Source organism: Balaenoptera musculus, chromosome 8 (genome assembly GCF_009873245.2).
Source record: "Balaenoptera musculus isolate JJ_BM4_2016_0621 chromosome 8, mBalMus1.pri.v3, whole genome shotgun sequence".
NCBI classification, from domain to species: domain Eukaryota; kingdom Metazoa; phylum Chordata; class Mammalia; order Artiodactyla; family Balaenopteridae; genus Balaenoptera; species Balaenoptera musculus.
This window is the reverse complement of record NC_045792.1, coordinates 24,676,809-24,704,629: the sequence shown is the minus strand read 5'-3', so window position 1 is coordinate 24,704,629 and position 27,821 is coordinate 24,676,809. Positions and strand designations below refer to the sequence as shown.

The following is a 27,821-nucleotide window of genomic DNA, read 5'->3' as shown; positions in this document are numbered from 1 at the left end:
GCAGTGGATTAAATCTCCACAATCAACTTGATGTACCCTGCATCTGTGGAATATCTGAATAGACAACGAATCATCCCAAAATTGAGGCGGTGGACTTTGGGAGCAACTGTAGACTTGGGGTTTTCTTTCTGCATCTAATTTGTTTCTGGTTTTATGTTTATCTTAGTTTAGTACTTAGAGTTAATTATCATTGGTAGATTTGTTTATTGATTTGGTTGCTCTCTTCCTGTTTTTTTTATATATAGATATATATATTTTTTCCTTTTTCTCTTTGTGAGTGTGTATCTGTATGCTTCTTTGTGTGATTTTGTCTGTATAGCTTTGCTTTTACCATTTGTCCTAGGGTTCTGTCTGTCTGATTTTTTCTTTTTTTACTATAGTTTTTAGCACTTGTTATCATTGGTGGATTTGTTTTTTGGTTTGGTTGCTCGTTCTTTCTTTTTTATGACTTTTTAATTTTTAATAATTTTTAAAAATTTTAATAACTATATTTTATTTTATTTATTTTTTCTCTCTTTCTTTCTTTTTCTCCCTTTTCTTCTGAGCTGTGTGGCTGACAGGGTCTTGGTGCTTTGGCCGGGTGTCAGGCCTGTGCCTCTGAGGTGGGAGAGCCAAGTTCAGAACATTGGTCCACCAGAGGCCTCCCAGCTCCACATAAAATCAAATGGCAAAAGCTCTCCCAGAGATCTACATCTCAATGCTAAGACCCAGCTCCACTCAATGACCAGCAAGCTACAGTGCTGGACAACCTATGCCAAGACAGGAGCACAACCCCACCCATTAGCAGAGAGGCTGCCAAAAATCATAAGGTCACAGACACCCCAAAACACAGCACTGCATGCAGTCCTGCCCACCAGAAAGACAAGATCCAGTGTCATCCACCAGTCCCCTCAACCAGGAAGCCTACACAAGCCACTGAACTAAACTTAGCCAATGGGGACAGACACCAAAAACAACGGGAACTATGAACTTGCAGCCTGCACAAAGGAGACCACAAAAACAGTAAGTTAAGCAAAATGAGAAGACAGAGAAATATGCAGCAGATGAAGGAGCAAGGTAAAAACCCACCAGACCAAACAAATGAAGAGGAAATAGGCAGTCCACCTGAAAAAGAATTCAGAGTAGTGATAGTAAAGATGATCCAAAATCTTGGAAATAGAATGGAGAAAATACAAAAAATATTTAACAAGGACCTAGAAGAACTAAAGACCAAAAAACAATGATGAAAAACAACACAATAAATGAAACTTAAAATTCTCTAAAAGGAATCAATAGCAGAATAAGTGAAGCAGAAGAACGGATAACTGACCTGGAAGATAAAATAATGGAAATAACTACCACAGAGCAGAATAAAGAAAAAAGAATGAAAAGAATTGAGGACAGTCTCAGACCTCTGGGACAACATTAAACGCACCAACATTCGAATTATAGGGGTCCCAGAAGAAGTAGAAAAAAAGAAAGGGACTGAGAAAATACTTGAAGAGATTATACTTGAAAACATCCCTAATATGGGAAAGGAAATAGTCAATCAACGCCAGGAAGCTCAGAGAGTCCCATACCAGATAAATCCAAGGAGAAACACGCCAAGACACATATTAATCAAACTATCAAAAATTCAATACCACAAAAAATATTAAAAGCAGCAAGGGAAAACAACAAATAACATACAAGGGAATCCCCATAAGGTTAACAGCTGAACTTTCAGCAGAAACTCTGCAAGCCTGAAGGGAGTGGCAGGACATATTTAAACTGATGAAAGGGAAGAACCTACAACCAAAATTATTCTACGCAGCAAGGATCTCATTCAGATTTGATGGAGAAATTAAAACCTTTACAGACAAGCAAAAGCTAAGAGAATTCAGCACCACCAAACCAGCTCTACAACAAATGCTAAAGGAACTTCTCTAGGCAGGAAACACAAGAGAAGGAAAAGACCTACAATAACAAACCCAAAACAATTAAGAAAATGGTAATAGGAACACACGTATCAATAACTACCTTAAAAGTAAATGGATTAAATGCTCCAACCAAAAGACATAGACTGGCTGAATGGATACAAAAACAGGACCCGTATATATGCAGTTTACAAGAGACCCACTTCAGACCAAGGGACACATACAGACTGAAAGTGAGGGGATGGAAAAAGATATTCCATGCAAATGGAAATCAAAAGAAAGCTGAAGTAGCAATTTTCATATCACACAAAATATACTTCAAAATAAAGACTATTACAAGAGACAAAGAAGGACACTACATAATGATCAAAGGATCAAACCAAGAAGAAGATATAACAATTGTAAATACTTATGCACCCAACATAGGAGCAGCTCCATACATAAGGCAAATGCTAACAGCCATAAAAGGGGAAATTGACAGTAACACAATCATACTAGGGGCCTGTAACACCCCATTTTCACCACTGGACAGATCATCCAAAATGAAAATAAATAAGGGAACACAAGCTTTAAATGATACATTAAACAAGATGGACTTAATCGATATTTATAGGACCTTCCATCCAAAAACAACAGAATACACTTTCTTCTCAAGTGCCCATGGAACATTCTCCAGGATAGATCATATCTTGGGTCACAAATCAAGCCGTGGTAAATTTAAGAAAATTGAAATCATATCAAGTATCTTTTCCAACCACAACACTATGAGACTAGATATCAATTACAGGAAAAAATCTGTAAAAAGTAGAAACACATGGATGCTAAACAATACATTACTGAATAACCAAGTGATCACTGAAGAAGTCAAAGAGGAAATCAAAAAATACCTAAAAACAAATGACAATGAAAACACGATGACCCAAAACCTATGGGATGCAGCAAAAGCAGTTCTAAGAGGGAAGTTTATAGCAATACAATCCTACCTCAAGTACAAGAAACATCTTAAATAAAACAACCTAACCTTACACCTAAAGCAATTAGACTAAGAAGAACAAAAAAACCCCCAAAGTTAGCAAAAGGAAAGAAATCATAAAGTTCAGATCAGAAATAAATGAAAAAGAAATGAAGGAAATAATAGCAAAGATCAAGGAAACTAAATGCTGGTTCTTTGAGAAGATAAACAAAATTGATAACCCATTAGCCAGACTCATCAAGAAAAGGAGAAGACTCAAATCAATAGAATTAGAAATGAAAGAGGAGAAGTAACAACTGACACTGCAGAAATACAAAGGATCATGAGAGATTACTACAAGCAACTATATGCCAATAAAATGGACAACCTGGAAGAAACGGACAAATTCTTAGAAAAGCACAACCTTCTGAGACTGAACCAGGAAGAAATAGAAAATATAAACAGACCAATCACAAACACTGAAATTGAAACTGTAACTAAAAATTTTCCAACAAACGAAAGCTGAGGACCAGATGGCTTCACAGGTGAATTCTATCAAACATTTAGAGAGGAGCTAACACCCATCCTTCTCAAACTCTTCCAAAATATAGCAGAGGGGGGAACACTCCCAAACTCATTCTATGAGGCCACCATCACCCTGATACCAAAACCAGACAAAGATGTCACAAAGAAAGAATACTACAGGCCAATATCACTGATGAACATAGATGCAAAAATCCTCAACAAAATACTAGCAAACAAAATCCAACAGCACATTAAAAGGATCATACACCATGTTCAAGTGGGGTTTATCCCAGATTGCAAGGATTCTTCAATATACGCAAATCAATCAATGTGATACACCATATTAACAAATTGAAGGATAAAAACCATATGATCATGTCAATAGACACAGAAAAAGCTTTCAACAAAATTCAACACCCATTTGTGATAAAAACCCTCCAGAAAGTAGGCATAGAGGGAAGTTACCTCAACATAATAAAGGTCATATATGACAAACTCACAGCCAACATCATTCTCAATGGTGAGAAACTGAAACCATTTCCTCTAAGATCAGGAACAAGACAAGGTTGTCCACTCTCACCACTGTTATTCAACATAGTTTTGAAAGTTTTAGCCACAGCAATCAGAGAAGAAAAAGAAATAAAAGGAATCCAATTCAGAAAAGAAGTAAAACTGTCACTGTTTGCAGATGACATGATACTATACATAGAGAATCCTAAAGATGCTACCAGAAAACTACTAGAGCTAATAAATGAATTTGGTAAAGTAGCAGGATACAAAATTAATGCACAGAGGGCTTCCCTGGTGGTGCAGTGGTTAAGAATCCGCCTGCCAATGCAGGGGACACGGGTTCGAGCCCTGGTCCGGGAGGATCCCACATGCCGCGGAGCAGCTAAGCCCATTCGCCACAACTACTGAGCCTGCACTCTAGAGCCCACGAGCCACAACTACTGAAGCCCGCGTGCCTAGAGCCTGCGCCCCGCAACAAAGAGTAGCCCCTGCTCACTGCAACTAGAGAAAGCCCGCGTGCAGCAGCGAAGACCCAATGCAGCCAAAAATTAAATAAATGAATAAATAAATTTATAAAAAAAAAATTAATGCACAGAAATCTCTTGCATTCCTTTACACTAATGATGAAAAATCTGGAAAGGAAATTAAGGAAACACTCCCATTTACCATTGCAGCAACAAGAATAAAATACCTAGGAATAAACCTACCTAAGGAGACAAAAGACCTGTATGCAGAAAACTATAGACACTGATGAAAGAAATCAAAGACGTTACAAACAGATGGAAAGGTATATCATGTTCTTGGATTGGAAGAATCAACATTGTGAAAATGATTATATGTAAAATGTAAAATAGATATTTACATTTTACAAATGTAAAATAGATAGCTAGTGGGACGCAGCCACATGGCACAGGGAGATCAGCTTGGTGCTTTGTCTCCACCTAGAGGCGTGGGATAGAGAGGGTGGGAGGCAGATGCAAGAGGGAGGAGTTATGGGGATATATGTATATGTATAGCTGATTCACTTTTTTATAAAGCAGAAACTAACACACCATTGTAAAGCAATTATACTCCAATAAAGATGTTAAAAAAAAAAAAAGCATCAGCCCATGATGGTAAACTGGAAATAAACTTAAAGAAAAAAAAGAATATTGCCTGGCATATGGTAAGCAGTTTGAAAATATTGGCTGTTATTCACAAAATCTTAAGCTGAGATTAAATTTTTTAAATTAAATTTTATTTTTAAATGTACTGTATACAAAATTTATAAAAACATTATCATTTCAAATTAGGCAAATTATAACAATGGAACAGTATTTGCTTTGTGGATTGTCTTTTATTTATGTATAAACATTATGAGTCCACAAGCATTTTGGTTGTTACAGGGCATACAGTAGTTAGAATCTGAAGGACTACATAGACAGTATTGTATTGGGCAAAACGTTCGTTCAGAAAATCCCGAACAAACTTTCTGGCCCACCGAATAACCTTTTCCATCTCATGTAGGGATTCAGATTTAAAGAAAGGAATTCTTTTCCCTGTAGTTGAGTCTCTCATTCCCTGCAATGCTCAATAGATGGATTGGCTTCTAAGAGGTAGGGTCAGCCTGTGGTACTTTACAAAGAGCCTCGGTGGCTTCTTGCTCATAAGAAGCAAGGCAAGTTCCTTGATGCCAGGTAAGAGGATGAATTTTCAGAAGCAACAGACCATTCCTTGTGCCCCAAGGGTCATGTAACCCCGCACACAGCACTGAAGTGTCAGTCGATGTCCAGAGCACAATCATTTGATCCTTCCCTTCAGAATAGGGCAGGACAATATCCCTGTACACATGGAGAGAAATTACTGCAGATAAGGGGAAAGGGTCAGGAAACCAGGATTATGATTATATTCTTTACTTTGGTTTAAAAAAAATACAGGGTTTTTTTTCTTCCAATGGGGAGATTTTTTTGTTTGTTTTATTAGTGCTGTTATTGAACAGTGCTGTTAAAGAAGTGAATTTCTCGAGAAAGATGCAGAGTTCATTTCAATAAATATGTATTGAGCACTGAATGTACCAGGCACTGTATGAGGCCCTGGGGCTTCCCTCATGCCCTGGAGGAGCATGTAGTCCAGAGGGAAAAGAAACATGAAATAGATCATTTCAGAACAATAGGAGATATTTAAAATATAGCAGGTAATTCTGATATCCACCCTGGGTTAAAAACCTCTTTAGAAACGGTGTTACAGGGAAGGGATAGCACCCAGAGCTGTTTCCGTGTTCTCCTTGTGTGCTGTGAAACAGGTGGCTTTGGAGCTAATGTCTGACCAAAAAAGGCTGAAATTTATGTAAATAATACCTCAATAAGTCTGAATTAAACAAAAAGTTAATATAAGTGTTTTTCAATTAGTGAGACAGATATAAACAAGACAAGTAACTTATATTTCATCAAGTTAAAGTCTGGTGCATAAAACAGGCTGGTGTGTAAAATACTTGAGAAGTCTATCAGGGCTACCGTTTTATTAGAGGGCTGAGCAAACAAAAAGTAAACTCAAATGCTTCCTGAGTTTAGGCCTTGCCCAGCCACTTGAGAAATGCTGTTTTGGCTACAAAGGAGTAGATTAACTCAGCACCACTCGTGGAAAAACAGTTCAAAGGACTTTGCTCATCAATAGTGGCTCAGAGTATCGTACATGGCACACCAATTATGATTTGTTCCTGTCTTTTACATAGATTTTCTAGTTAACTGTAATTAGGACATTAACAAGTGTGCCTCCTTTAAAACAAAGCTAGATTTAAAAATAAAGTAAGCAGTAATTCTTTTTGCTTTCCTATGGAAAACGTTCAGAGAAGTTATTTAATGAGCACCCAACGAGCAGTGAGTTAAATAGCATTTGCAAAAGGCTTTCTTCTACCACCCAAAGCCATTTTTGGTGTTTCCTCTTTGGGGGCAAATAATTAGAACTAATTGTTGTCTTTGTTTCCTGTTTGGGGGACAGATAATTAGAACTAATTATTAGTTCCCTTCACCTGTCCCACCCAACCAGCAAGTCCAATTGATTCTACCTTCTTCATCACCACTGTTGGTGTCCCAGTTCAGGTCACAATTTGCCAGAATTTATCTAAACAGTCTCCTAAGTGATTCTTAACTTGACAAAATGATCTTTTACTTTAGAGGAGGATATAATAAGAATGAGAAAATAATAATACCAGAAATGAGTAGCAACTCATTGATTGCATATTATATACATCTAACTATGCTAAGCACCTTACATGCTTTGGTTCATTCAATCCTTAGAACAGTCGTACGAGGCAGTTGTGATTTCTCTCCCCATCTAAGGAGAAGAAAACTGAACCCCAGAGAGATTAAGCAATTTGTCTAAAGCCATTTGGCTATTGGTAGAGCCTCAGACATGAATCCTCTGTCTCCAAAACTTGTGCTCTTAACTACCATACACACTCTCTGCCATATTTGCCCAAATTTCCCTTAAATAATAAAGATCCTTTGCCATATTAAACTATGTTGCATTACCAGAACAGTGCTGGGCACATAAACATTCAAGAAATTTTTTGTTTTGTTTTGTTTTAATGGACAGACTCAGGAACCCCTATGTACAGGACTGGAAGCTGGAGTATTATAATACTTCATTTATTCCACATCATTATGAAAGAGTTTTTTTTAGGTAAACCAGTTTTCTAGCTAACTGAAATTAAACTATTTAAGGATAATTTTTTTAAATTTTGATAAAATCTTTCTGAAATGTATTCCATTACTTTTTTGCCTCAGTAGTATGACAGTTCTAATTTAATATTATCCTAATGACAAAAAATATTGTTTTGACCAACAAATGTTGCATATGCTGTTTATTTAGTATTTCATCTGGGCTATGGTTTTAATTACCATCTATATGCTGAGGAAGCCCAAATCTTTGTCTCTAACTGGGATTTCTCTCCTGATCTTCAGATCCATGTATTATATATCCACACTCCCACTTACCCTGAAAATTCATAATGAACCAAAGATCCCCAAATACACCTAGACCCCCAAATCTGTATCTCCAGAATTCCATATCTTAGTGAAAGATTACACTGTCTACCTAGTTGCTAGCCATAAACATGGGCATAATGTTTGACTCTTCCTTTTCCTTCCTTAACTACCCCCCCAATCAATCAATCAACAAAAGTCCTATTGATTTTGTCTTCTATATATCTCGCCAATCCAAAACATTCTGTCTCTGTCTTTTGCTTTATCCTGCCATTATTATGTTTGCCTAGATGATTGTAACCTTATAAATGATGCCCCTACCTATAATTTCACCACAATCTAATTTATTCTCTATACTAGAGTGAGATTACATTTTTAAAACTAGAACTCTGATTATGTCACATCCCGGTCTATAATTTTCAATAGTTCTTCACTGCTCATGGGATAAGGTTCAAAGGTCTTTAATATTACATAAAGCCTTTGATGATCTGACCCCTTCTTGCCCTTCTGTATTTTGCCATCCCTGTTTTTACCTGTTCCTCTCATTGAGCACCACACTAGGTCATATTGAATGTTTCCCCCTCTGTACATCATGTATTTTCTTGCTTCTAGGAATTTGCATGTGCTACTTGGGGAACCCCCAGAACCCTACATCTAAGGTAAGCATCTCTCACATTCACTGTCACAGCACCTATTTCTACTTGTAATATTGTGGTTAAGTACCTATTTGTTTTTGTGTATCATCTTCTCCTCTGTCTTCCTCAAGACTGTTGGGTCTGGAGGATGGAATTCATGCCCCTCTTGTTCACCCTGTATCCCTAGTGCCTAACTCTGTGTCTAGAGCATAGTAGGCACTAACATATTGTAATAATTTTTTTAAATTTTAGAATAGTTTTAGGTTTACAGCAACATTACAAAGATACTACAGAAAGTTTCCTTATACTAGCACACAGTCTCCTCTATTGTTAACATCTTACATTAATATGATACATTTGTCACAATTAATGGACTGATATTGATACCAAATTTTTAACTAAAATCTATGCTTATTCAGATTTCCCTATCTTTTTAAATTGGGGTATAATTGTTTTACAATGTTGTGTTAGTTTCTACTGTACAGCGAAATGGAGTTCCCTGTGGTATACAGCAAGTTCTCATTAGTTATCTATTTTATACGTTTTAGTGTATATATGTCAATCCCAATCTCCCAATTCATCCCACTCCCCATTACCCCTTGGTGTCCATACATTTGTTCTCTACGTTTGTGTCTCTATTTCTGCCTTGCAGACAGGTACCATTTTTCTAGATTCCACATATATGCATTAATATATGATATTTGTTTTTCCCTTTCTGACTTATTTCACTCTGTATGACAGTCTCTAGGTCCATCCACATCTCTACAAATGACTCAATTTCATTCCTTTTTAGGGCTAATATTCCATTGTATATATGTACCACATCTTCTTTATCCATTCATCTGTCGATGGGCATTGAGGTAGCTTCCATTACTTGGCTGTTGTAAATAGTGCTTCAGTGAACATTGGGGTGTATGTGTCTTTTTGAATTATGGTTTTCTCTGGGTATATGCCCAGTAGTGGGATTGCTGTGTCATATGGTAAATCTATTTTTATTTTTTTAAGGAACCTCCATACTGTTCTCCATAGTGGTTGTATCAATTTACATTCCCACCAACAGTGCAAGAGGGTTCCCTTTTCTCTACACCCGCTCCAGCATTTATTGTTTGTAGATTTTTTGATGACGCCATTCTGACCAGTGGAAGGTGATACCTTAGTGTAGTTTTGATATTCATTTCTCTAAAACTTAGTGATGTTGAGCATTTTTTCATGTGCCTCTTGGTCATCTGTATGTCTTCTTTGGAGAAATGCCTATTTAGGTCTTCACCCATTTTTGGATTGGGTTGTTTGTTTTTTGATATTGAGCTGCATGAGCTGTTTATATATTTTGGAGATTAATCCTTTGTCCATTGATTCATTTGCAAATATTTTCTCCCAATCTGTGGGTTGTCTTTTCATCTTGTTTATGGTTTCCTTTGCTGTACAAAAGCTTTCACGTTTCATTAGGTCCCATTTATTTTTGTTTTATTTACATTACTCTAGAAGGTGGGTCAAAAAAGATCTTGCTGTGATTTATGTCAAAGACTGTTTTGCCTGTTTTCCTCTAAGAGTTTTATAGTGTCCAGTCTTACATCTAGGTCTTTAATCCATTTTGAGTTTATTTCTGTGTGTGGTGTTAGGGAGTGTTCTAATTTCATTCTTTTACCTGTAGCTCTCCAGTTTTCCCCACACAATTTATTGAAGAGACCGTCTTTTCTCCATTGTATATTCTTGCCTCCTTTGTCATAGATTAGATGACCATAGGTGCATGGGTTTATCTCTGGGCTTTCTATCCTGTTCCATTGATCTATATTTCTGTTTTGGTGCCAGTACCATATTGTCTTGATTACGGTAGCTTTGTAGTATAGTCTGAAGTCAGGGAGCCTGATTCCTCCAACTCTGCTTTTTTTCTCAAGATTGCTTTGGCTATTCGGGGTCTTTTGTGTCTCCATACACATTTTAAGAATTTTTGTTCTATTTCTGTGAAAAATGCCATTGGTAATTTGATAGGAATTGCACTGAATCTATAGATTGCTTTAGGTAGTATAGTTATTTTCACAGTATTGATTCTTCCAATCCAATAACATGGTATATCTCTCCATCTGTTTATGTCATCTTTGATTTCTTTCATCAGTGTTTCATAGTTTTCTGAGTACAGGTCTTTTACCTCCTTGGGTAGGTTTATTCCTAGGTATTTCATTCTTTTTGTTGCAATGGTAAATGGGAATATTTCCTTAATTTCTCTTTCTGATCTTTCGTTGTTAGTTTATAGGAATGCAAGAGATTTCTGTGCATTAATTTTGCATCCTGCAACTTTACCAAATTCATTGATTAGTTCTAGTAGTTTTCTGGTGTCATCTTTAAGATTTTCTATGTATAGTATCAGGTCATCTGCAAACAGTGACAGTTTCACTTCTTCTTTTCCAATTTGTTTTCCTTTTCCTACTTTTTCTCCCCTGATTGCCATGGCTAAGACTTCCAAAACTGTGTTGAGTAATGGTGGCAAGAATGGTCATCCTTGGGCTTCCCTGGTGGCGCAGTGGTTGAGAATCCACCTGCCAATGCAGGGGACACGGGTTCGAGCCCTGGTCTGGGAGGATCCCACATGCCGCGGAGCAACTGGTCCCGTGAGCCACAACTACTGAGCCTGCGTGTCTGGAGCCTGTGCTCCGCAGCAAGAGAGGCCGTGACAGTGAGAGGCCCATGCACAGCGATGAAGAGTGGCCCCCACTTGCCACAACTAGAGAAAGCCCTCGCACAGAAGCAAACACCCAACACAGCCATAAATAAATAAATAACTAAATTTATTAAAAAAAAAAAAAAGAATGGTCATCCTTGTCTTGTTCCTGATCTTAGAGGAAATGCTGTCAGTTTTTCACCATTGAGAATGATGTTTGCTGTGGGTCTCTCGTATATGGCCTTTATTATGTTGAGGTAGTGTCCCTCTATGCCCACTTTCTGGAGAGTTTGTATCATAAATTGGTGTTGAATTTTGTCAAAAGCTTTTTATGCATCTATTGAGATGATCACATGGTTTTTATTCTTCAGTTTGTTAATGTAGTGTATCACATTGATTGATTTGCATATATTGAAGAATCCTTGCATCCCTGGGATAAATCCCACTTGATCATGGTGTATGATCGTTTTAATGTGCTGTTGGATTCTGTTTGCTAGTATTTTGTTGAGAATTTTTGTGTCTATATTCATCAGTGATACTGCTCTGTAATTTTCGTTTTTTGTGATATCTTTGATATCTTTTGGTTTCAGGGTGATGCTGACCTCATCGAATGAGTGCAGAATCATTTTTTCCTCTGCAATTTTTTGGAATAGTTTGAGAAGGATGGGTGTCAGCTCCTCTCTAAATGTTTGATAGAATTCACCTGTGAAGCCATGTGGTCCTGGACTTTTGTTTGTGGGAAGATTTTTAATCACTGTTTCAATTTCCTTACTTGTGATTGGTCTGTTCATATTTACTATTTCTTCCTGGTTCAGTCTTGGAAGATTATACCTTTCTAAGAATTTGTCCATTTCTTCCAGGTTGTCCATTTTATTGGCATATAGTTGCTTGTAGTAGTCTCTTATGATGCTATGTATTTCTGTGGTGTCCATTGTAAGTTCTCTGTTTTCATTTGTAACTTTATTGATTTGAGTCCTCTCCCTCTTTTTCTTAATAAGTCTGGCTAAAGGTTTATCAATTTTGTTTATCTTCTCAAAGAACAAGATTTTAGTTTTATTGATCTTTGCTGTTGTTTTCTTTTTTTCTATTTCATTTATTTCTGCTCTAATCTTTATGATTTCTTTATTTCTACTAAATTTGGGGGTTTTGTTGTTGTTCTTCTTCTTTCTCTAGTTGTTTTAAGTGTAGGGTTAGATTGTTTATTTGAGATTTTTCTTGTTTCTTGAGGTAGGATTGTATTGCTTTAAACTTCCCTCTTAGGACTGCTTTTGCTGCATCCCATAGGTTTTATGTTGTTGTGTTTTAGTTGTCATTTGTCTCTAGGTAGTTTTTGATTTCCTCTTTGATTTCTTCAGTGATCTCTTGGTTATTTAGTTGCACATTGTTTAGCCTCCATGTGTTTGTGTTTTTTACAGTTTTTTTCCTGTAATTGATTTCTAATCTCATAGCACTGTGGTCGGAAAAGATGCTTGGTACAATTTCCTATTTCTTAAATTTACCAAGGCTTGATTTGTGACCCAAGGTGTGATCTACCCTGAAGAATATTACATGTGCACTTGAGAAGAAAGTGTATTCTTCTGTTTTCAGATGGAATGTCTTATAAATATCAATTAAATCTATCTGGTTTATTGTGTCATTTAAAGCTTGTGTTTCCTTATTGATTTTCTGTCTGGATGATCTGTCCATTGGTGTAAATGAGGTGTTAAAGTCCCCCACTATTATTGTGTTACTGTCGATATCTCCTTTTATAACTGTTAACATTTGCCTTATGTATTGAGGTGCTCCTATGTTGGGTGCACATATATTTATAATTGTTATATCTTCTTGGATTGATCTCTTAATCATTATGTAGTGTCCTTCATTGTCTTTTGTAACAGCCTTTATCTTAAAGTCTATTTTATCTGATATGAGTATTGCTACTCCAGCTTTCTTTTGATTTATGTTTGCATGGAATATCCTTTTCCATCCCCTCACTTTCAGTCTGTATGTGTCCCTAGGTCTGAAATGGGTCTCTTGTAGACAGCATATATATGGTTCTTGTTTTTGTATCCATTCAGCCAGTCTGTGCCTTTTGGTTGGAGCATTTAACCCATTTACATTTAAGGTAATTATCAATATGTATGTTCCTATTACCATTTTCTTAATTTTTTTGGATTTGTTTTTGTAGGTCTTTTTCTTCTTTTGTGTTTTCCACTTAGAGAAGTTCCTTTAGCATTTGTTGTAGAGCTGGTTTGGTGGTGCTGAATTCTCTTAGCTTTCGCTTGTCTGTAAAGCTTTTGATTACTCTGTTGAATCTGAATGAGATCCTTGCTGGGTAGAGTAATCTTAGTTGTAGGTTTTTCCCTTTCATCACTTTAAATGTGTCCTGCCACTCCCTTCTGGCCTGCAGGGTTTCTGCTGAAAAATCAGCTGATAACCTTATGGGGATTCCCTTGTATGTTATTTGTTGCTTTCCCTTGCTGCTTTTAATATATTTTCTTTGTATTTAGTTTTTGATTGTTTGATTAACATGTGTTTCAGCATGTTTCTCCTCGGTTTTATCCTGTATGGGACTCTCTGCACTTCCTGAACTTGATTGACTATTTCCTTTCCCATGTTAGGGAAGTTTTCAACTATAATCTCTTCAAATATTTTCTCAGTCCCTTTCTCTTTCTCTTCTTCTTCTGGGACCCCTATAATTCGAATGTTGGTGCGTTTAATGTTGTCCCAGAAGTCTCTCAGAGTGTTCTCAATTCTTTTCATTCTTTATTCTGCTCTGCAGCAGTTATTTCCACCATTCTATCTTGCAGCTCACTGATCCATTCTTCTGCCTCAGTTATTCTGCTATTGATTCCTTCTAGAGTATTTTTATTTTCAGTTATTCTGTTGTTCATCACTGTTTGTTCTTTAGTTCTTCTAGGTCTTTGTTAAACGTTTCTTGTATTTTCTCCCTTCTGTTTCTGAGATTTTAGATCACCTTTACTATCATTACTCAGGTAGACTGCTTATTTCCTCGTCATTTGTTTGGGCTTATGGTTTTTTACTTTGCTCCATCATCTGCAGCATATTTCTCTGTATTGTCATTTTGTTTAGCTTACTGTGTTTGGGGTCTCCTTTCTGCAGGCTGCAGGATCGTAGTTCCTCTTCTGGTGTCTGCCCCCAGTGGGTGAGCTTGGTCCAGTAGCTTGTGTAGGCTTCCTGGAGCGGGGGACTGGTACCTGTGTTCTGGTGGGTGGAGCTGGATCTTGTCCCTCTGATGGGCAGGGCCATGTCTGGTGGTGTGTTTTGTGGTGTTTGTGAGCTTAGTATGACTTTAGGCAGCCTTTCTGCTAATGGGTGGAGTTGTGTTCCTGTCTTGCTATTTGTTTGCTGTGAGGCCTCCAGCACTGGAGTTTGCTGGGCGTTGGGTGGAGCTGGGTCTTGATGTTGAGATGGGGACCTCTAGGAGAGCTCTTGCTGATTAATATTCCCTGGGACTGGTAGTTCTCTGTTGGTCCAACATCCTGGACTCAGCTCTCCCACCTCAGAGACTCAGGCCCAAACCTTGTCCAGAGCACAAAGACCCTGCAAGCCACATGGCACAGAAGGAAAGGAAAAAAAAAAAAACTGAACAAACAAAACCCCAAGACTAATGGTAAAAGCAAAACCAAACACAGACACACACACACACATACACACACACACAAAGAGAGAAAACAAAAAAGAAGAGAGCAACTGAACAAATAAACGAACCGAAAAATGAAAACAAACACTAAAAACTAAACTAACAAAAATAAAAAACAAAAACAAATCAGAAGCAGAAAGCAAACTCTAGGTAGGTCTCTGGACCTGCTGTGGGCATTGTGGGGCCAGCTCAGACTCTGACCTGGCCCAACTCCTGTGTGTACTTGCCCCCAACGTCCACAGCCTCAATTGTGGGAAAGCTCATCTTTTCAGATATTCCACAGATGCAGGGTTTACCAAGCTGATTGTGGGGATTTAATCAGCCCCCCCTGCGGCTGCATAGAGAGATTTCCCTTCCTCTTCTTTGGTCACACCACCCCTGGAGTTCAGCTTTTGTTCTGGCCCCACCAAAACCAAAGCATGTGGTTTTGGTATGTGGGCCACCCTCAGGCGTCTGTTCTCCCCTCAGGCAAGAGGGTGAGAAAGCAGCAGCTGATTTGGGTTCACTGGCTCACTCAGGCTGGGGAGAAGGAGGGATTGCAGTCACAACTGCGTTCTGCAGTGAGTGCCTGCAATGGCAGAGGCCAGCAGGAAGTTATAACAGCCTGAGGCATGCTGTGCACTCTCCTAGGGAAGTTGGTCCCAGATTGCAGGACCCTTGGCAATGGAGGGCTGCAGAGGCTCCCAGGAAGGTGTGGGCAGTGACCTGTGCTTGGTCTCAGGATGCTTGGTTGCAGTGGTGGCAGTGGTAGGCATCGCGCCCACCTCTGGGGTCCGAGGTAGCAGCCGTGGCTCGCACCCACCTGGAGCTCATTTAGGCAGTGCCCTGCTGTCTGTGAGCACACAGAGAAAGAAATTCCTATGGTGGGCCCATCCTTCTATTTGAGCACCCCACAACAATGGTCACTTACTCTCTGGTAGGCCCAGACTTCTTCCCAAACTCCCTCAGCTGTGGCACACTAGCCGCCTCAGGCTGTCTTCATGCAGCCAATCCCAGTCCTCTCCCTGGGGTCTGACTTCCGAAGCCTGAGCCTCAGCACCCAGCCCCCACCCACCCTGGTGTGCAAACAAGAATCTCAGGCCGGGGCTTCCCTGGTGGCGCAGTGGTTGAGAGTCTGCCTGCCAATGCAGGGGACACGGGTTCGAGCCCTGGTCTGGGAAGGTCCCACATGCCGCGGAGCAACTGGACCCGTGAGCCACAATTACTGAGCCTGCGTGTCTGGAGCCTGTGCTCCGCAACAAGAGAGGCCGCGATAGTGAGAGGCCCGCGCACCGCGATGAAGAGTGGCCCCCGCTTGCCACAACTAGAGAAAGCCCTCGCACAGAAACGAAGACCCAACACAGCCAAAAATAAATAAATAAAAAAAAAAAAAAAAAAAAAAGAATCTCAGGCCGGGGAGTGCTGGTCGACACTGATCCTCTGGACAGGATTCTCTCTGCTTTGCCCTCCGTACCCCTGTTGCTGCACTTTCCTCTGAGGCTCCAAAGCTCCCCCTGTCCCCGCCAGTGAGGAGGCTTCCCAGCATGTGGAAGCTTTTACTACCTTCACAATAAAGTGAAGCACAATAAAACAAGGTATGCTTGTATGTCCAGCCTGTATTTAAGGGGTAAAGAGTTATGCTCCACCTCCTTGAGGGCAGAGTATCTACAGAAATTATTTGGAATTCTTTTGTGTGAAAGATTTATGTACACTTATTCATGTATTCAGTCATTTATTTATATCAGTATGGAGTCATGGATATTTATTTTATACTTTGAGTTATTATCCAATAATACTTTATTTATTTTGTTACTCAAATTGTTCTGCTTTGACCATCAGGAGCTCCTGTGTTTATTTGATATATCCCCAGTTGTTTGTCTTTTGAGCACTTCCTTACTTTCTGGCACAAGAAGACAGAGCAGGCTTACCTTGTATATTTCCTGCCCAAACACTAGAATCAGCCATTTTTCCAAGGAGCACTGGTTCCTTTAACTGGAGAATGTATTTGAAACCATGATCTGGGCTCTGGGTGGGCACTAAGAGTTTTTAATTGAAATTTGGGTTTGTTTTTAAAAGACCCAAATGTACAAAGAATAATATACATTCCCACCACTCAAAATGAACACATTTTTCCTCTTTATTTTGCTTTTTAATAAATAAAACATTCATAAAAGTGAAGGCCATTTTCCCACTCCCCGATCCTAAAACACTCCCTCTTTTCCCAGAAACAACCACAATCTTAAGTTGACATGTAGAAATTTTTTTCAAGCATGCATGAAATATTTACAGAAATAGCTATGTATTAAAGAAAATACTGGCAAAACTCCCAACAAACAAAAGTCCAGCCACCAGATGGCTTTAGAGGTGAATTCTACCAAACATTTAGAGAAGAGTTGACACCTATCCTTCTCAAACTATTCCAAAAAATTGCAGAGGAAAAAATGCTTCTGCACTCATTTGATGAGGCCAGCATCACTCTGATACCAAAACTAGACAAAGATATCACACAAAAAGAAAATTACAGGCCAATATCACTGATGAACATAGATGCAAAAACCTCAATGAAATATTAGCAAATTGAAGCCAACAGTACACTAAAAGGATCATTTACCATACTCAAGTGGAGTTTATCCCAGGGATGCAAGGATGGTTCAGTATCCACAAACCAATCAGTGCGATATACCACATTAACAAGTTGAAGAATAAAAACCATATGATTGAGAGGGGCAAGAGACAAGATGGCAGAGCAGAAGAAATTGAGTTCATCTCCTCTCATGAAAAAAACAAAATCACAACTAACTACTGAACAACCATCAACAAAAAAGACTTGAACCTACCGAAAAAGATATTCTACACCCAAAGACAAAGAAGAAGCCACAATGAGATGATAGGAGGGGTGCTTTTGCAATATAATCAAATCCCATACCTGCCAGATGGGTGACCCACAAACTAGAAAATAATTATATTGCAGAGGTTCTCCCACAGGAGTGAGAGTTGTGAGCCCCACATTATGCTCCTCACCCTGGGGGTCTGGCATCAGGTGGAGGAGCCTCCAAAACATCTGCTGTTGAAGGCCAGTGGAGCTTGAATGCAGGAGCTCCACAGAACTGGGGGAAACAGAGACTCCACTCTTGGAGGTCACACACAAGGCTTCACATACATTGGGACCCAGAGCAAAGCAGTGACTCCATAGAAGCCTGGGCCAGACATATCTGCATTTCTTGGAGGGTCTTCTGACATATGAGGAGTGGTCATGGCTCACTGTGGGGGCAAGGGCACTAGTGGTAGAGGCCCCAGGGAATATTCATTGGTGTGGGCTCTCCTGGAGGACACCATTTTGGCACGAGATCTGGCCCCATGCAACAGCCTGCAGGCTCCAGTACCAAACAACCATGCTCAGGCCAAACAACCAACAGGGTGGGAACACAGCCCCATCCATCAGCAGACAGGCTGCCTAAAGTCATTCTGAGCCCACTGCCAGCTCTCAACACACCCCTTGACACAGCCCTTCCCACCAAAGGGATAAGACCCAGCTCCACCCACCAGTGGGCAGGCACCAGTTCCTCCCACCAGGAAGCCTGCACACCTTCTAGACCAGTGTCACTCACCAGGGGGCAGACACCAAAAGAAAAAGGAACTACAGTCCTGCAGCCTGAGGAACAGAGACCACAAACAGAGAAAGTTAGACAAAATGAGATGGCAGAGAAAGATGTTCCAGATGAAGGAACAAGATAAAAAAAACTCAGAAGAACAGCTAATTTAAGTAGAGATATGCAATCTACCTGAAAAAGAATTCAGAGTAATGATAGTAAGATGATCCAAGATCTCGGAAAAGGAATGGAGGCACAGACTGAAAGGATACAGGAAATGTTTAATAAAGAGCTAAAAGCTTTAAAGAACAAACAAACAGAGATGAACAGTATATATTCAACACCCATTTATGATAAAAACTCTCCAGAAAGTGGGCATATAGGGAACATACCTCAACATAATAAAGGCTGTATATGACAAACCCACAGCTAACATCATACTCAACAGTGAAAAGCTGAAAGTATTTCCTCTAAGATCAGGAACAAGACAAGGATGTCCACTCTCACCACTTTTATTCAACATAGTTTTGGAAGTCCGAGCCAGGGCAATCAGAGAAGAAAAAAAATAAAAGGAATCCAAATTGGAAAAGAAGAAATAAAACCAACTTGGTTTGCAGATGACATGATATTATACACAGAAAATCCTAAAGATGCTACCAGAAAACTACTAGCGCTCATGAATGAATTCAGTAAATTTGCAGAATACAAACTTAATACACAGAAATCTGTTGCATTTCTGTACACTAACAATGAAAGATAAGAAAGAGAAATTAAGGAAATAATCCCATTTACCATCACATCAAAAAGAATAAAATACCTAGATATAAATCTACCCAAGGAGGCAAAAAGCCTGTACTCTGAAAACTATAAGATGCTGATGAAAGAAATTGAAGATGAGGACTTCCCTGGTGGTGCAGTGGCCAATGCAGGGAACATGGGTTCGATCCCTGGTCTGGGAAGATCCCACAGTCCACAGAGAAACTAAGCCTACAAGCCACAACTACTGAGCTTGTGTGCCACAACTACTGAAGCCTGCATGCCTAGAGTCTGTGGTCTGCAGCAAGAAAAGCCACCACAATGAGAAACCCGTGCACCACAACGAAGAGTAGCCCCCGCTCGCTGCAACTAGGGAAAGCCTGTGCACAGCAACAAAGACCCAACACAGTCAAAAATAAATAAATTAATTTTTTAAAAAAAGAAATGAAAAATGACACAAACAGATGGAAAGACATACCATGTTCTTGGATTAGAAGAATGAATATTGTCAAAATGACTATACTACCCAAGGCAATCTACAGATTTAATGCAATCCCTATTCAATTACCAATGGCATTTTTCACAGGACTGGAACAAAAGAGTTTTTAATTTATAGGGAAACACAAAAGACCCCAAATAGCCAAAGTAATCTTGAGAAAGAAAAACAGAGCTGGAGAATCAGGCTCCCTGACTTCAGACTATACTACAAAGCTACAGTCATCAAGACAGTATGGTACTGGCAGAAAAACAGAAATGTAGATCAATGGAACAGGATAGAAAGCCCAGAAATAAACCCACTCACCTATGGTCAATTAATCTATTGACAAAGGAGGTAAGAATATATAGTGGAGAAAAGGCAGCCTCTTCAATAAGTGGTGTTGGGAAAACTGGACAGCTACATGCAAAAGAATGAAAAAGAATGTTAGGACATTCTCTGACACCATACACAAAAATAAACTCAAAATGGATTAAAGACCTAAATGTAAGGCCAGATACTATAAAACTCTTAGAGGAAAACATAGGCAAAACACTTTACGACACAAATTGCAGCAATATCTTTTTGTATCCACCTCCTAGAAAAATGAAAATAAAAACAAAAATAAACAAATGGGGAACTAATTTTGCACAGCAAAGGAAAGCAAAAACAAAATCAAAAGACATCCCACAGAATTGGAGAAAATATTTGCAAATGAAGCGACTGACAAGGGATTAATCTCCAAAATATGCTCATGCAGCTCAATATCAAAAAAACAAACAGCCCAATCAAAAATGGGCAGAAGATCTAAATAGACATTTCTCTGTAGAAGACATACAGATGTCCAAAAGGCACATGAAAAGATGCTCAACATCACTAATTATTAATGAAATACAAAACTACAATGAGGTATCACCTCAGACTGGTCAGAATGGCCATCATCAAAAAGTTGACAAACAATAAATGCTGGTGAGAGTGTGGAAAAAAGGTAAATCTTGTCCACTGTTGGGAATGTAAATTGGTGTATCCAGTGTGGAAAACAGTATAGCACTTTCTCAAAAAAATAAAAATATTACTACCATATGAGCCAGCAATTCCACTCCTGGGTATGTTTCCAAAAAAAAAATGAAAACACTAAAAGATACATGCACTCCAATATCATAGCAGCATTATTTACAGTTGCCAAGATATGGAAGCAACTAAAGTGTCCATCAACAGATGAGTGGGTAAAAAGGATGTGGTGTATATACACAATGGAATACTACTCAGCCATAAAAAAAGAACAAGATTTTGCTATTTGCAACAACATGGATGGACTTGAAGGGTATTATGCTAAGTGAAATAAGTCAGAGAATAACATAATGCATGATATCACTTATATATGGAAGCTAAAAAAGAAATCTAGTAAGTATAGCAAAAAGAAACAGACTCACAGATATAGAGAACAAGCTAGTGGTTACCAGTGGGGTGAGGGATGGGGGAGGGGCAAGAGACAAGTAGGGGATTAAGAGATACAAACTACTATATATATAATAAATAAGCTACAAGGATATATTGTATAGAACAGGGAATATATCCAATATTTTACAATAAGTATAAATGGAGTATAACCTTTAAAAATTGTGAATCACTATGTTGTACATCTGAAACTTATGTAATATTGTAAATCACCTATACCTCAATTTTTTAAAAAAGCAAAAAGACTGGCTTTTGTTTAGGCCGAGTTTCTGTATTCCCTGGGCTGTTCTAGTGGGTAATTGTGTCTCTGCTGTAAGCCATTTGTCCACACATTTAGTACCTTACCTTGTTGTTGCAGCTAGCATTCCGTTTGTCTCTCTCTCATGAGGTAACTTCATTCTGCTATTGCTTCCAGCCACTCTCTCTTCTCTTGTCTGTTTCTTCACATCTCATACCAATTTGCTGCTTTGTAGGCAGCTTCTGGTGTCCTTCCTTGTTGGAAGATCAATAACTTGATATAGTGGATTTTGTGAAAGTATATTGTAAACTGAAATGTGCTAAACAATTATATAATTTCACTGTTTTATTCACGGAGCCCCCCAAAATGGGGCCGGGGGCATATCATTCATTTGTTTGGAGTACTTGCTCTTTATCAGTTATTTTTTAGCTTAGAGACATTACCAGTTGCTTTTAGTTATTTTTTGAGTTGTACTTCTGGAAGGTTGAGGCTGCCAGATTTAAGGCAATTTGCTATCTGGAAATCAGAATAGTTAATTTAATGGTTCTTCATTTTTATCTTTCATACAAATACTGTTCTTCAAAATATAGGAACAGTATCCAAAATAGGGGAAAAGTTTACTATTGAAGGGATTGCTCGTGAAACTAACAATTTCTCCAGCAAGTGACTTAAAATGAGAGACTAATTGTGTAATTATAAAGTGAAAGGCTTTAGCTATAATTGCCATCCATTGAATTGTATTGCTGTGTGGGCAGTTCAGCTGGTAAAGTTCTGGGTGCATAGCACCTTATCTGCTTACTAAGGTAAGCAGAAATTTGGGGGTTGGGGTTTCCAGCCCCATTAACAGTAAATATATCTAATTTCTTCCACAGCTTACATTTACTTTGACAAAGGCAAATTTGGAAGCAATTACTTGAGAACCATTTGTATAACACCTGGATAATCAAAACAGGCACAATGAAGCACTTCCTGAGGTAAGTATTTATGGCTTCCTGGACGAGCACTCTGAAATGGAGAAACTTCCTTAACAATTAGTATAATATTTCTGTTCACTATTTGTGATCCTATAACCAGTTCTCTAGGACTGCATAAAATAGCATTGTATTTTGGCTAAGAACAATTTGGCCATAAGGTTCCTCTGCCAACTCTATACCCATACTGATGCTAAGAGAGAGCACTTACAAGTAGGAGATTACAAGAGATTATAAAAGAATATAGGCACAAAACTATGGGGCAGACACACTTTGATGCCTTGTGTTTCTAAAGCCCTAAGGTTCAGGTTTGAGGCGTTAGTAGTCAAGGAATCAATATAATTTGTGTAGAATCATTTTCCTAAAAAAAGTAATTTTAAATATAGATTTTGGTTGGCTGGCCAACCCATACAGGCATTTTCAAATGTTCATTTTTGGTGAAAAATATATGTTCTCAGGTTTTGCTTTTCCTGCCTCAGTGATGCCTCTTAAATCTGCATTAATTTTTGGTTCCCTGAAGATTGTGCTGTATAGGGTACCATATATGTTTGTGTGTTTTAGAGTGATCATTTTTTGTTTTGAAAGCCATTTAGCTGGACCTATAGTTATAATTATTTTCAAGAGTATTGACTGTCATTCACAATTCTATAAATAAAATTCTCAGAGAAATTTTACATTATATTAAAACATGACAAAATAAAGTTAATTTGGTCCTGAAAGTTAGAAAATAAGACACACTTTCTAGAATATTGAGTTTCTTTCCTGCAAGATGGTGGCCTACCTATATTGCATATTCTCGTCCCTTGTTCTGGCTATTTTCTCTAAGAAAATAATTAGTGGGTTTACTTCTTTTAGGAAGTGATTTAATTCTTTCAGTGGCTGCAATTTAAGATTTTCTTTTTCCCACTGGTTTTCATTGCATTGTTATTTCTGGAGCATCTAGGTCATTTTGGGTGGGATTCACTATGTTTTGGTGTAGCTACTGGTGTTTTACAATTCAATCTTAGAATTGTGAAAACCTCTCAGAAGGTCACTATTAAACCATTTACAGGCATTAACATTTGTTTTATTATACAGAATACCCCTCAGCCTGTTTATCTCAGATGTGTAAAAAGATAGTATTTGAAAAATCACTAGGTCATTTACCAGCAAAGTATTTAACTTGATACACTTTTGGTTGCCATGACATTAACCTATCTGTTTACACACTCATGAAAAATTGGTATCTATAAATCCCCCTTGAGTGTAAACGTGGTGTTTTTTATCTGTAGAATCGTGTTAACAGAGAGCTTTAGTGTTAGCTGAAGCTTAGAAGTCAGGAGCTCCTTTTGTAAAAGGGGAGGTGGTAGTGGTGAAGTTTGTGCCAAGACTTGTACTACTGAATTTCTTCTTCAGTGTTTTTGTTTTAGAAAAACTTGAGTGAGCTCAAAACCAGCCATTTTAGGAGAAATAGTAGCATTTGTTTCTGTTAGTTTTTGTTAAATTGAATAGGTGCAACACTATGTTTAATAGAGATTATATTTTTAATTGAATTTGTATTTGATGATTTAAAACTGATATAGTGAAAAATCTACCACTCTAATTTCACACAGAGCAGCACCAAGGGTAATGGAACTGGCATATCCCTATCAGTTATATGTTCTGATACAAATTTTTCTCTTTTAACTTGGCACATTTGTTTTATAAATATTACTTAACATTGATAATTTGTGTGAAACTGAAGCTAGCATAATAAATTACACATCAAGAGAGAAACTTGAGGATTTTCATTGACCATTGGTTTTGAAATAATAACAGGAAACTCAATCATTTTTAAAAAATATTTATTTATTATTATTATTATTATTTTTTTGGCTGCATCGGGTCTTAGTTGCGGCATTCCGTTGTGGTGCGTGAGCTCAGTAGTTGTGGTGCATGGCTTAGTTGCCCAGCAGCATGTGGGATCTTAGTTCCCCAACCAGGGATTGAACCCGCGTCCCCTGCATTGGAAGGCGAATTCTCTACCACTGGACCACCAGAGAAGTCCCAAAATTCAATCATTGTTTCTCCTTAGTTGGTTATTGCTTTTGGCTTTAATTTTTGTTTTTAATGCTTTTTATTGTTATAACTTGTGTGTATTCATTATATGTTAATGTTTGTGGTAATTGGAGGGATAGGAGGGCAAGGAGTAATAATTCTGCATTACAGGCACTATCAGATAATTTAGGTTGCCTTCTATTCTCTGTAGTCCATTCCCACAATTTGGCAATCTTTTCATTTGAACCAAAGAGGAGGTTATATAAATATAACTTGAACAAATCAGGTGTTAATTCCTGAGCTCAGCAAATACATTATGTAGAATAAGGAGTTGACTTTCACTGAGAAGAATCAACATCATTTAAAAAGCCCACAGAGTGATTAATCTGTCAACTTCTGAGTTGCTCTAGAATGAGCAACTTCTGAGGCCATGTACAGCCTCAGAAGAAGTGAAGTTAATCTTAAAGAAACCAGGTGTGGGGAAAAATGGATTTTAATCCACATTTAAGATACATGGAACCCATACTCTTCTCTTTCTAACTCCCTGCTACCATCACATATATTAATGGTGTAACTACTCAGAGCTTAAGGGAGTAGAAAAAACATTACGTAAGATATTAGAAATAAATGCTACAGGATTAGTACACCCAGCTGAAGGGTGTGTTTTAAGTTGACAGTAGATATGGGATATTGGATAAGTACCCCACAGTCACCCAATATGACTTTAGCCATGATCTGCATTAAAAGAATACAGGGATAAAACTGAGAAGAAAGTGTCTATGTGTGATCAGAAAAAGAGGGGACACTTTTTGAGCCCTAAATATAACTGAGGCTTAGAGTTTAGCTTGTTTAATGTATTTCATTAATTTCAACTCAATTATTGTTTATAACAGAGAGGACCTAACAGTTGTATTAAGATCTTTTCCTTTGCTAGGATTTAGTTATTGAAATTAAATGCTTTTAAGGTCATCAAAACATTATTAATTTTGAATATTTCTAATAAAGGGGATAAGTCACCCCATATAAATAATTCCTTCCAACTATTTCAGCCACAAGATCTCAGTTTCTTGGCCATGGACTTCACTGCATACTTTCCTTCCTTAGGCAGAAGACAGGAAATGAAACCATCTGCCAAACTCAAGCCTCCATGGGAGAAACTGAGATATAACGCAGACTTGTACCCAAGTCCTGGCTGTGAAACAGTAAAGGGGAAAACAATGTTTTACTACTGTGATTAGGTAAATAAAAGCTTCCAATTAGCAAAAAAATATGTAAATGGGGTTTTATAAGTCATTCACACTTGATTAATATCTTGGTCCACTGATTCATTTAGAAAGCGTTTAGTACTAGTGATAATTCCAGTACTATGCCACATTTTAATTTTTATTTTCTCTTCATAACAATTGTAATAAAATAAGAATTAATACCCCGTTTACAGCACAGGGCAAGAAAGCTTAGCAAAGTTAAGAAACTCATCTAAGGGCACACAGATATTTGAATGCAGGCCTATCTGACTTCAAAGTTTTTTTCTCATAATTTTTGCATCATGGTACTGTGTACCTGTCGTGAGGTGTTCTGGGTGATACAGAAGTGAATATGAGGTGGCCTTTGCTCCAAAGTAACATACCACTTGGCAACGAGATGAAGTCATGCATACAAAATTAAGTTGTAAGAAGAAATGTGATTGGTGACATGCTACAGCTGTTTTGTGATGGGACTATTCAGGGAAGGCTTCACTGAGGTGATGTTGAAGGAAAGAGACAGAGGATGTAACAGGTGGAGAAGGTCCTAAGAACAAAGCCTGAGAAAGTGTGACCAGCTGCCACAAGCAGCAGGTGGTCCAGGTTTGTTGGCTGTAGACCCCGTTTAGGGAGAGTAGAAGATAAGTTGCAAAGATAAAGTTGGGGGCAGCTCTTGGACACGTTTGCAAGCATGGCATAAAACAGCCCAGAAGCATGGTAACACTTTCACCCCGACCTAATGTAGACCTTAAAGAGAAGGGTGAGTCAGACAAAAAATCTTTTTCCCTTACAACGTGCGTCTAGCCTTATCTTAGAGCCAGATATCTAGTCCATTCCCTTCAGCTTACAAATGAGAGGGCAGAGCCGCAGAGAAACAAAGTAGCTTGTCCACAGTCACACAGCTCATAATGGCAAATTGAGGCTAGACCTGAAGTCAGACTTCAGACACTTTCCTATTTAATCAAGTAGTATTTCCATTCACCACCAACTAATTTCCACTGCATTTGAAGGGCTGAAGGTGCAGGGTCATGTAGTTATTCCAGAATTTGACTATCATTGCTTGAGACATTGACTGAGCTTATTTATAAGATGTAGAAGCGAAGTCCTGAAAAGGGATAGATTTATGGTACATTTTAATACCTCTCTCACTGTAGACTGGTACTTTTAGCCGTAGTTTTCTCTTTTTTAGGACACACACATACACACCACGTATGTATATACATAGATAAATATACATATGTATACATACATATATGTGTGTGTATGTATACACGCTATATATACACACATACACATGTACATGTATGTTTACACATACATGTATTTTAAATTATTTTGTTTCCTGCATAAAAACAAACAAAAATTTTTTCCACACCCTTGTTGAAATATGTTAACCTGAATAGTTTTCTAGGCAATTTCCTGTAGGTGACCTCACCAGAGCCTGCCATGAGAGATTTTTTTGGGAACTTGAGTATTGGCTTCCCAGCTCTCCTGCCTCTGACCTGAATGTCTATTTCCTTTCCTGGGTTAGGGAAGTTTTGAGCTCTTATATCTTCAAATATATTCTCTGTCACTTTCTCTCTCTTTTCTCCTTCTGGGACCACTATAATGTGAATGTTAGTATGCTTGATGTTGTCACACAGGTCTCAAACTGTCCTCATTTTTTTATTCTTTTTTCTTTTTTTTCTGTTCAGCTTCAGTGATTTCCACTACTCTGTTTCCAGCTAGCTGATCTGTTCCTGTGTATCAACTAAGCTACTATTGATTCCTTCTAGTGTATTTCTTATTTTAGTTATTGTATTCTTCATATCTGTTTGGTCCTTCTTAGTATTTTCTAAATCTTTGTTAAAAACTTCTAATTTCTCAATCTGTTCATCCAATCTTCTACCACATTCTTTGAACATCTTTACAGTCGTTACCTTGAACTCTTTATCAGGTAGATTGTTTATCTCTGCTTCACTTAGTTCTTGGGTTTTATCTTGTTCCTTTGTTTGGAAGATATTTCTCTGTCACCTCATTTTGCCTAATTTGCTGTTTTTATTTCTATATATTTGGTAGGTTGGTTATGTTTTCCAACCTTGGAGAAGTGGCCTTTTGTAGAAAATGTCTTATGTGTCCCAGCAGCACACTCACCTCTCGTCACCAGTGCTATATGCTCTTGGGGTGCCCCCTATGTGGACTGTGTGGGTCCTTCTACTGTGGTGGGCTGAATACTGTGGATGGCCTGGTAGGCATGGCTGTTCCCACCCCCTCCCCTGCCTCAGTCATTTGGTTGCCAGGCCTGCTTTGTGCAGAAACTGCTGGCAGCTGGTGGACAGG

At 38.3% G+C, this 27,821-nt stretch overlaps 1 protein-coding gene across 4 annotated transcripts in view; it reads left to right on the top strand.

Annotated features, from left to right (window-relative positions):
* The window catches only part of ELMOD1 (ELMO domain containing 1), a 110,176-nt gene that overhangs the window by 24,108 nt on the left and 58,247 nt on the right, over nt 1-27,821 (top strand). For 3 of the 4 annotated variants that reach the window (XM_036859183.1, XM_036859184.1, XM_036859181.1), the window contains exons 2-3: nt 8,457-8,503; nt 22,147-22,248. Coding sequence is in view for 2 of the 4 variants with exons in the window: in XM_036859181.1 (XP_036715076.1) it covers nt 22,232-22,248 (17 nt within the window). In the remaining 2 variants the exon portion in view is untranslated. The remainder of the gene's footprint in view (nt 1-8,456; nt 8,504-22,146; nt 22,249-27,821) is intronic. The other variant, XM_036859182.1, reaches the window with a different exon arrangement.